General features: G+C 36.9%; 1 protein-coding gene across 1 annotated transcript in view; it reads right to left on the bottom strand.

Annotated features, from left to right (window-relative positions):
- Positions 1–384: 384 nt before the first annotated feature.
- Positions 385–12,025, bottom strand: part of LOC144970349 (uncharacterized) — an 11,656-nt gene continuing 15 nt past the window's right edge. The window contains exons 1-3 of the mRNA XM_078909891.1: positions 11,664–12,025; positions 3,482–4,967; positions 385–2,286 (exon numbers count right to left, since the gene is read on the bottom strand). The exon at positions 11,664–12,025 is cut by the window's right edge and continues 15 nt beyond it. Coding sequence (XP_078766017.1) covers positions 2,039–2,286; positions 3,482–4,967; positions 11,664–11,777 — 1,848 coding nt within the window. The 5' untranslated portion in view covers positions 11,778–12,025 and the 3' untranslated portion in view covers positions 385–2,038. The remainder of the gene's footprint in view (positions 2,287–3,481; positions 4,968–11,663) is intronic.

The raw sequence follows: 12,025 nt of genomic DNA, 5'->3' as shown, positions 1-12,025 counted from the left end.
AAATACAATAATAATAATAATAATAATAATAATAATAATAATAATAATAATAATAATAATAATAATAATAATAGCAGTATGTACATTATATATATATACAGAAATTTATAAATCTTATATATGACAATGTGTGGGATTGTGTGTGCGTATGTGTACATGTGTCGGCGATTTAAACGAAAAGAAGGAAGACAAAAGCATTGCTTCTGAATCTGAAAAACGTGGGGTCAATAAAAACCAGACACGAATAACATATAAATTACTTTTTAAATTGAATGTTGACTTGAACGCGTCAAATTTTGAGATAATCATAAAATGATTATCGTTGGCTAAGCATTGTCAAATAGAAATATAACCTTGAAGTCTTATCTCCCTGATCTTCTAAAGTTTTAACACCGTCCTAGCCGAGGTAAAGAAAATATCAAAACGACGGTGAATGAGGCTTTCCGTTTAGTATTGCTTTGGGGGGAATCCTGAAAACTTATTTGACTGCGTAGAGCAGAAGTGTATAAACATTGTAAAGGAAAACAGGACAAACTATACATTTAAATAGAACAACGTATCAGGCTATAACCATTCTTTAGTGTATAACATAAAATACCATACGAGACCATTGCTATTTTGATAACATTCGAGGACAGGCCTGGTCTAGAAATATTAATTCTTGCATATCTTCTATATTATATGTCGTGCTCTCTTATTCAACCTTCATATGTAAATTCACACATTATCGATCTTTAAGTTTTCAAGCGAATCACTGGAAAATTTTAGTTTGTAAGTCCGTGATGAAAGTAGTAATGAAATCTAAATAGAAAACTGGCTTACATTACTGTTTTGGTTTCAATTATAACAACAATTCTTAAAATATTTAAGTAACGTAGTCGGCCATGGGCCATTTAAACAAATATTACATTGCTCAACACACAAATCTATCTCTAAAATCACCCAGCAAATCAGTTTTTATAAAATACTTTTTTAAAAGGCGAATCTTATGCAGAAACATTAAGACATTAAGACGGCATTATCATATGTATCTATGCATGCAATAATATTCCAACACGTATAATATTATCATAAGATGAATGGAGAAAGACAAATAAATGCGGAGTGTTAAAAGAATACAGGTGATCAGACCGGGGAAACAAATTCATCCGCGAACAAAACAAACTCCGTTCCAACTTCAGTCAAATGTGTCATTTAGCTTTAGGTGTGCAGAGAACAAAGTATTTGAAACATATAAATACTTTCTAAGAGATGTAAAGTTTAACTAAATAGACCGAATCTAAATAATGATCCAAAAATACAGAAAGTTACTTTGAACAGAAAAATGTATGTCATAATTCAAATTTTCTACCCTTTCAAAAAACAATAACTGTAAAATAAATCAGTACGTGCAAATAAACGTCCACAAAAAGAAAACATCAACTACAAAGAACTACAGTAGACAATATATCTAGAGTTTCCATGAAAACATAATATAAAGCAACATAAAACAATAAGCAGTTGGAATCCGTGTAATATCTGATGCCTATTGGGATCTTATATCAGTGCTATGCCCCAGACAGGTAAATAGTAAATATCACCTAATTTCTATGTCCAGGGGGGAAAATATGTTTTTCTATATAAATATAGTCTTTCTTCAAAATGAGGGGAGGGGGGAAATTATATTTTTAAAACCTACTATAACAAAGAAAACTGAACAAAATAGAAAAAAATAAAGGACCAGTTTGTGTCATTTACAATAACATAAAACAGTCATGTCATATCAATTCATCATTGTCCCGATGTAAGAGTCCCTTGGCGAGTTGATTGTTGAGATTTTGACCTTAACAAATCCGACCATGACCTTCAAGTCAACCACCAATGTTTACCATGACATAGGTTGCAGACTCGGGGATTTCCGAGAGTTCCATTTCACAGTCGAAGACCATCATCTTCATCAAACTACCATCTTCAAGGCTGAAGGAAGTGTGTAAATCATCACAGTGCAGTGAATGGGGGGTTTGTAGATTGCGGGTGCGAGCCGATCATCTCAAAAAGTTCACTTGCTTTTAGGTTCGTGTCTCTTCATGTGGAGAGCGAGGTGGTCGGACCTGGCAAAGCTCCTGTCGCAAACCCGGCATCTGAAAGGCTTGGCACCAGTGTGCTTACGGATATGTCTGGTGAGCTCATCTGATCTGGCGAAACGCCACTGACAGGTGACGAAGTGACACTTGTAAGGTTTCTCGCCAGTGTGAATTCTCTGATGAGCCTTCAGATGAGAACTTTTGGTATAGGCTTTTCTGCAACCTGATGAAAGAAGAGAAAGAAAAACACAAAAACCGTTAGCCCTATGTTATGTTTTTATACTATATTATGTTTAGCAACAAATTAAATATCGGTAAATTCATTTATATCTATAATATTATATAAGTGGATGCGCCTTCTCGTCGGCACTTCAAAATGTCGCCATATCCGTAGTGATGATATACCAGTGAGCAGCAAGAAAAGGAAGCTACATCTTATAGAAAGACTGATAGGATTCAACGTAGACAAATAACATACAATCACGGCGTCAAGAGGGTTTAAGCGCGACGTCAACGTGTATGAACGTGGTAGGTTGACATACTGTAGCACATGTATGTATAAAGTCAAACTTTCTATCGCCCACACGACAATTATATCCACTTCATGGTTTAATACCATAATGAACACAAAGTCCTTGAAAACAAGTCATCTTGAATCAAAACAACAAACCACATATGGTAAAACAACAAACATGTTTACACACATAACCCATAATAAACTTATATTCTTTCAAAATACTATAAGTAGAATGACTTCGAATACTATAGTGTAGTGACGTAAAGAATTGGGTTACAGCAAATACTAAAATAATTATGTCAAAGGATGTCAAACCCTGTAATGTTTTCCGTCGTCGGGAAAACTGACATTATCTTGTTTTTTGTTAGAGACAGAGAGAGCCCTTGGGGCAAGGGGTGAGAGTCCAGAAAACGAATCCTCTCATAACTACCCTTCATAATATTTTTTAAAACATAGTGTAGCTTCTCCCTGAGGTGAGTAGTTTGCATATTACTGCGCAAAAACAAGTCACTGTCTGACATTTACCGAAACTACTTTTAGGGCTGATTTATATAATTATATGTTGGGAATAACAAGATAATAGAACTATGAGAAGAGGACGAATCGTAAATTTCTCAATGAATCTGACCATTCCTTCATAAATTATATCTAAATAACTTCATTCAATATGAATGGGTGACCCAAAAATATAACCAAATATAGGCTATTTCATCATCTGGGTTTTAATCAGCTGTTTTGACCCAAATAATACCCCCCCCCCCCCCTACTCAAAAGTTCTCGAAACTGATGCAATTTCTATTATTTTCTCTAGGATACTACTTCCATCGTGTTGAAACAGTATGACCAGCGCATTTTCACGTTATCTTATAATAAGAAACTTAAATCAGGAAAAGACACTTACTAGGGAATGAACAGTAGTGGATTCTTCTCTTCTCCAGCTCAGGATTGTTCTTTCTGTTGTACTTGATTGTGGAGCATCCTGGATGGGTCTGAGGTTGCTTTCTAGGGCGGTCTGACTTCCTACTGGACGAAGATGGCATGGAGACAGTTATGGGCAAACAGGAAGGGGAGGAACTAAGGACGGGCTGGGGGATCTGAGAATTGAGACCAGGGTAGGGAGGGGGTGGCGTTTTCCTCAGGACATCGTTACTGGGACTACCAGGCTGTGAGTTTGGGGGAGTTGGGGGCATGAACATGCAGGGAACTATATGAGGAACTGGGGAAGGGGCGGCCATGTGGCCGGCAGGAGAGGAAAGGAAATCGTTTTGATTGGAGGAGGAAGGTGAAAGCTGTTGTTGTTGTGGACTATTCCTGGAAACTGTGGGAATACGAGAGTGATCTAGGTGACCGTTGGTGACGACACTTCCGCCGCTTGGGCTGACAGATTGGTGAAGGATGGCGTGTCGGGAGCTGTTATGACTATGGCCGTTACTATTGCTTCTTTGGCTGATGGACTGGGCGTACGTCGTCTTGGCGACCGGCATGCTATGTTGTCTGTTGCTGTACATTGATCTGGCTAAACTGTTGATGGACTGGGGTGCGGGTGGGTTGGAGGTGTAAAGGAAATTGTCTATTGTTGTTGGATTGTGGTTGTGATGATGGTGACGAGATGACGTTGATGATAATGATGATGAAGAGGAGAGGATGGGTGATGAAGTTGAGAGATCAAATTGACAAGATGGCTTCTCTTCATATTCCATAGGCTCTGATTTGATGACCGTATTGGGAAATTGACTATTGTTGGAAGAGTTGGAGAAAACAGATGTAGTGTTGGTGGTGGTGTCGCACGGAACAACGTTTCCGATCATATTCATGCTGGCTGTTAGATCTTCCCACATTGAGCCTGAAGCTGGTACGGACATGGCAGGTGCAACATTGGTGGAGTTGTTATGAACAGGCATTGAGGACAATGTTCCAACTCCCGTTGTCATGGTGAAGTTTTTAGACGTCGCCATGATGGAATCGTACATAGTGGAATCGATATCGAACACTTCCGTGACGTCATTGTCAAAAGCGTCAATAGCAACCTCATCTAATTCGACTGGCTCTTCCTTAATCGTCGTTTTTCCGTGGAAGACTTTATCATCTCCTCCAATTCCGAAGAATTCCTCGACCAAAGAAGAGCTCTGTCTTCTGGAGTTGTCTTCTTCAAAGAGGATTAATTTTTCGGAAGTAGTAAGCATTTTGGAAGATGATTTAAGGGTCAGGGGATTTGTTATACCGGAAGGAACAACGCCAGGCCTGACGACGGAGGATAGAGATTTTGGGGGCTCCCCAAAGAAAAAATCGTCGATGACAGAAGCACTTTCTCTCCTCGTCTTTTTGAGATGTGCCGGAGTAGGGGGCACGTCAGCAGATGGCAGATATTTATCTAGGACATCCGCTACCTATCGGAGGGGGAGACAAAGAGGAAAATATTAATTATTATGAAATGTGTAGTGGGTATATTAGTAACTTATAAATATTTTAAAAAGTGAAAACAGAGAAAAAGAAAGAAGAGAGAGAGAGAGAGAGAGAGAGAGAGAGAGAGAGAGAGAGAGAGAGAGAGAGAGAGAGAGAGAGAGAGAGAGAGAGAGAGAGAGATGCACAAATATAAAATTCAAACTTGATTCATCAAAATAAAAATTACAAAATTAAAACCGTACCAAAGCATAAACGAATAAATGGTAAAATAAAAAATCTGGAAATGCACTGGGTAATCCGGGACAAGCTTTACAAATGACATGTTGCTACATGTTATATTTTATACATCCGGAAGGTTTCGAATATCAGTTGGATTGAAAAGCTTTTAACACTCCTTAGTCGTGAAGTGTAGAAAAGTTATAATAATGCTTTTGATCGCTATTTATGAATGGGTGAAGTACAGAGATAATAATTAATATATGCATGGGTGAAGCGGAAACCCCCGTATGTAAAAAAAAATAATAAAACAACACAACGGATTTGTGAATGAAATTCCGTCAGGCTCGACTGATAAAGGAAAGAAAATCCATGCAGAAATATGAATGAAAGAAAAAAACGGATATATGTTTTTATAACTAGGATGACTTAATCATATTCCAGTATTTCAAAATCGGGAGAACCGTGTTGGAAACTTGTCAATATAAATGTTGCGTGGGCGTACCTGATGTGTACAGAATCACAAGGCATAACAAACGGGGCTGATTCATTCTAAGTACACAAAACTTATGAAGTATGAAACACAAACAAAACCTGCGCAATCGTCATTATTTTTTTATTTTTGTCTTTCTTCTCTTATTTCACCTTACGTGGAATAAGCCAAAATTGCATCTACACGATCATATTTTTTAATTTTTAGTCTTCCAAAACATGAGCACATGTAAATTTACTTTCTTAACTTCGTCTCATTTAATGGGGGGAAAAATCATTACACAGAACACAATATTATGAGCACGCCCATTTGATTTTAAAAATGTATCAATAAACAATGTAGTCTCTTAATGATTTTTCTTGGTCTGGTTTGTTGCTCACATAGCGATTGCCAACAATAATGCAAACAAAATATCGCTTTGTATGTTTTACCAACACGGTAGCGAGATTAATTCGGTTAATGAAAATGAAAATGTCTGTTACTGAGTAATTGAAATAGAGCAGTAAAGTTAGGTGCCCCAAACGTAAACAAAGGTCGAGAAGCACGTGGCAAACCACATGTTCCTGTCTTGACAGCTCACGTTCCAATGTAAATAATAGAAAAAAATAACCTTTAAAATTTGGCTGTTAGGTGGCAAAAGAAACACATATTCATAAATACTCGATCATGCATCAAATAATGTCTAGATATGGATATTTTATGGAACAAAAGGTAAAATTTTCTAAAATTTATCAAAAGTTACAGTCTATCTATTTTTAGACCAGAGCAAATTATTGCGCTGGTGTGAACAAAACGAGAATTATTCGGAGCCTGATTTTCATAATAATTTAGCCTTATATTATTATTTCTGCAACTGTTAGATTTTATGTAAACATATTTTCAATACTGAAAGTGTATTGCCTACAACTCAAACTACAAAATTGGGAGACCTATATTGTGCGTAAATTATTCCGGTCCCTAACGGAAATCACAAGCAACTTGTTATTGTTTACGTTTGGGGCACCTAACTTTACTGCTCTATATTCAAAACAAGTCCCCGAAATCGAACAATGATGTAAATAATGAACACACACTACACTAAATCAAATAAACCAGACTCGATCAACATTAAGAATATCACTTTCTTTCCTGCCAAACCTCGCGCTAATATTATGTTATTATGAAATGTTCATCTTTCTTTTTAATAAAAAATATGGCGTACTACAAAACCATGCTATCACTTAAACACTCCCACCCACAACCAGTTCACATCTCCTGGAAATCTTGGTCTGGAACGAAGTAATTTAACCATAAATCCGTGCGACCCAAAGCAATATTGCCCGATTATTGAATTGACTCCGTATGCCGACAAAGTAGATTGGATGAAGTATTACAATAAATTATCATCATTGCTGCTAGTCTAATGGCGGATATAAACAAAGAAACTGAAATTCTTCCAAGTTCCGTAAACCAAGCAGCCAGGTCGCCGAGTGCCCGGGTCAATAAGTACGAGAACAAAATCGTTAAATGTTACATAATTAAAGGGAACATCGTCTGATCTGGAAAGACAGGTATCTATACAGATAAAAGAAGCGAAGGCACGATCAAGCAAGCGGATGGATTTGTTGAAATGATGCACCGACGGGAGTGATTGAAAGACGCTTCCATGTTAACAAAAATAAATAAATAAATAAATAAATAAATAAAAAAAAAACAAAAAAAAAAAAATAAAAACTAAAATGACCGAAAAAATTTTTAAATAATTTTAACAATCATACAATACCACAAATTAAATGCGAAATAATGATGACGATGGAGATACAATTAGAAGTTTAAATGACTACTTAAATCATTCATAGATCTGACACAACTTTGAAAAAAAAATCTCCTTAAACTTTTTTTTCCTTTCTTTGTCATTTTAATGTTAAAGCGAGTCGAATAACAAATCAATGTAATGCAATATTTTATACTAACTTTGGCGTTGTTCATTATTGTTGTTCCTTGTAATTTAATTTTTTTTTTAATCACTAGTGTCCAATGCAAGTGTGAGCATGCAATTTAACTTGCTATTAACAACTCCGTCACGAGTGATTGAAGGTGAAAATGTGGAAAAGAAAGAGGGGGGAAATCAGAAAGAGAGAGATCACCAACATCGAAGTTATTTGAAAAAGGAAAGAAAGAACAACTACAAAGGAAAAGACGAAAAGGGGTTATTTTCATCACTCATTCATTCGTCGCCAACAAACCGGGCGGTCCGCGATTCAAGAACACCGACTATCACCCCAACACCCCCGTTGATAAACACGTTCGTTCAGCATTGACTGGGTTTTCCCCACAAGTTGGCGGCGTAATTTCACTCCCCCCCCCCCCCCCCCCTCTCACCCCCTTCTTCACGTGACTCATCGTGACCTCCACTGTCCGACGCCGGAACACACACAATGTTTGCCTGTTTGCCTCCCCTGCCCCACAGGCCCTTCATCGACAACTTTACCACCGGCCTTCGCGAAAAGTGTACGCCGGGTAGGATCGAAGAGATTCAGTCAGAACGGGACTCGGGGTAACTGGGTGCTTATTACCCACCCTCGTTCGACATTCGGATGATGTGTGTGTGTGCCCCGTACCTAATATTCGGTCATTCAAAAACAACCCCATAAGACAGTTAAGGGCAGCGTGATCGCTAGATCCGTGGTCACCGATATTATTTTGTCAATCGCACAAGTGACGTCACAGATTGTTCCAGAAGAGTGAAACAACAAAAATTGTATAAAAACAAAATAAACAGACACCAAACAAAAGGCCCGGAAAGCATATTATAATATTATTATATCAATATGATATTAGTTTATCGTTTTCGACTGTCCGATAGGGTCATCTATAAGTATTCAGGGAATGCGTTTGATTTTGCAGACTATAAACCCGTTTATACCCCTATTGCACTGATAATGTTCTTATTCGGCAAGGCTATAATGATATATTTAAAACTTGGCCAAGAATGACTCTGGTCATTAATGGATTAGCTAATGGAACGGTCATACATAACGGTTTTTACATAATTTCGAACACTGTTAGTATAAATGGGTTTCATTCATAGAGATGTAGATATAACTATGACAAACCTTGGCCCCCATACTAAGTAAAACGATATGCTGTAATGGCTTTCACTCATAAACTCCCCGAGTGCATAAATCACACTAAAGTACACATTCGAAACATATGCTGTGTCATTACATGTATAAAACTACAAAGACGTGTGTGTTTGTAGACATTTATGTGTGTGTGCATTTGACAGCGTCCGTCACTTTGTGATGAAATTACACATTGTCATTACATTTGCCTAGTCATCTCCCTATCTTATGTAAAACACGGCGATCGTGTACCTATCACGGAAGAAGAAACAAACACACAAGTACACACACACACACACAACGACTTATCTGACCTTTTACCAAAGAGTATGCTTTTACACATCCCATCGCCTAACAAGGACCTTTCGCTGACCTCGCTGACTCAATCACTTTCGCTAATACTAATATGACTACAAATATTACACACAAACAGACTATTAAACTAAGCCTACTTTGCATTGGCCCTTATACCCATCCGCCTTCATTCATATTATAACAATTATGTTGTGATTTTATAGAAATAAATCCCAGAAATCCCTGGAAAAAAAAAATACTAATCATACTTCCGATTGCCCTACGATGACACATTGTTGTACCTACGTGATACATTGACTAACACTAACACCACCAGCATGACACACATCTTGCTCTATTAGTCTAACAGCTGAACTTATTTAGAAACCCCCAGTAAGCCTATTAAAATGCCTTCCTCCGTCCCGATTTGGAACCTAAAATTGGCATTTCCATATACGTATCTATATTATTATTATCATTACACGTAATTTTACAAACTATTCTCCACGTAACTGCCAAAACTGGAAAAACTTGTATTTTAAAATTTGGCCAGAAAACTCGTCCTTCAAATATCGATCGACTTAAATGATCATAATCTTTGCAAACTCCCAAACCTGGGACTTCGCGAAGTTCCAGGTTTGATAGTTTTTACCACCAAGATTAAGGCCAATTAAATCGATCGGTATTTGAAGAACGAGTTTTCTGGCCAAATCTTTAAATACTAATTTTTTTATTTTTTTTTGAGAATATTGCAATAAACTGGTTTACTACCCCAACCACTATGAATCTACTTATATATCGATCAAGCTCGTACCTGTACTGAATACTATAGAAATGACGATATAATACTGCCCTTCTCATGCAGATTGAGATCAATAGAAGTGGTAACTGATTAGAAAATACTGAAGTCTACCTGAGAACTCGGCTCAGTCGTCCTTGGATATAGAAAAAGATCAGACCCAAAAAAATCAACAACATTATAATTGGCAGATGGAAAAATCCAGCCCATGTATAGTTATTACATCATTGCGTGGTAATACAAACTTAGATCTTCGATTAACAGAAGAGCTGCAGTATGTACTTAAGTTATTTGAATGTATCTGAATCGATATTTTTTGCTGAGCATTGCAGGTTAGTAGTTTACTGTGTCAGGAGGCGAGGTAATAAATAATTACTGTAACTCGAGGCGGTTGCAATACTACATCGTTATAGTATCATTATTATCTATAATTTGGAAGTTAAGAAAACGTGGGTCCCGGATACAATTATATCACACCGAAAATGACTGAATGTGAATGAATGAATGAGCAATGATAGATTATGACGTTTCAGTGAATCCATTCACTGGGTCAAACTAGTTTCGATTTGGTCTACGCGAGATCTTATTTTAGCTGCCGTGGCGACGTGACACCATGAATGTCGTTTATCATTTGAAAAAAAAAAAAGGTTGGGGTTCCAATGAAATCACTGACATGCTCGCATGCACTGATACAATAAATAACGCTATTCCAACTATATGTCTGAATTATTGTTATAGTTTCTAATCCAGACAATTAGACTGTATAAGGAAGTGATAACGACTGAAAATTAAAAGAGTTAGGATTTAAGGCATCAGAAAGACTGATGGGGGTATTGAAGTTTTATTACCCGAGAAATAAAGCTAAATTTAGGGGAGAGAGAGAGAGAGAGAGAGAGAGAGAGAGAGAGAGAGAGAGAGAGAGAGAGAGGGGGGGGGGGGTAGCTAGTGTTAGTCATATGCATAAACTTTGAATAGATCTGTCTACCAGTCCTCGGGATAACCCCACATCCTTCAATCACAAGGCAAGATAAAACTAGATATCTACAAGAGTTACACGGTGAAGCAACAAAGTGTCACGCGATAATAGTAGAGATAGCCTGCGTTTCAACTAATTTTGTGCCGAAATAAACAAAAATAGCTAGGCCTAATATATAAATTTATCACAAACATTGATAGATATAAAACTATGAGCCATAAATCATCGTCAGTAACTGTTATCATAACAAGGACTTTCATTGAACTGTTTGAATACACTTTTTATTTTATTCTTTTACATCAAATTGTTTTGTTTTTTTCTATGAGTTTTACGAGGCTGATTATATATAACTCTAAGGCAATTTCAGCGTCCGATCACAATGTCAATCAGCATTTCCAGATGTCATTGTAATTGTAACCCCCCCCCCCCCTTACCCCCTTACCATCAATAAAATAAAATTTAAGCGCGCAAGAATTACAAATACATCACAAGAACATGTTAGAACCACCTTGACGTCATTTGCCAAGTGTGAATTGAAGTACATGAAATTGAATTGTAAATGGGATTCGAGAAAACAGATTATGTAAGAGGTAAAAGACTTTATATTCACATCAATATGAAAGGCCGCAATCTGGAGGGGTGATGATGATGATGATGATGATGATGATGATGATGATAAAATAGTGACCTAAATTCTTTCCTTTATGAAACCATAACAATCATCATGTTAAATCAAAATAAAAGTTTTAAAATAATCATATCAACAACGAATCGATAATAATAATAATATTTACTTACATTTTGTCGTGTCTCGTGATGTAACAATAACGAGTCCGTATCGGGGACAATTTGGTCGTCAACAGGTTGTGATGAGGTCGGTAGAACACGAACAGGCAATACAACTGCAGCCATTCCAATTAAATCTTGCAAATGTCCAAATTTCTCTTACAAGTCCAATATAGAATATTCAAGAAATAAACACAGTTGAAGTAATTTACAATATCAAATAATCGAGTTAAAGAATCACAGTTGTTTTCACTCGTGAAGTCGTGAATGAATGAATGACTTCAAAACAACCGGTTATTTTGTAGTCAATTTATTTTGAACACCTCGCGTAGAAAGTTCACACACAGTGTTGAGAGAGGCAAGTTACATTGAGG

Source organism: Berghia stephanieae, chromosome 4, assembly GCF_034508935.2.
Source record: "Berghia stephanieae isolate SIO BIC M18660-M18661 chromosome 4, UCSD_Bste_1.3, whole genome shotgun sequence".
Lineage (NCBI taxonomy): Eukaryota > Metazoa > Mollusca > Gastropoda > Nudibranchia > Aeolidiidae > Berghia > Berghia stephanieae.
The sequence above is the reverse complement of the archived record's forward strand: the minus strand, read 5'-3'. Positions and strand labels throughout refer to the sequence as shown.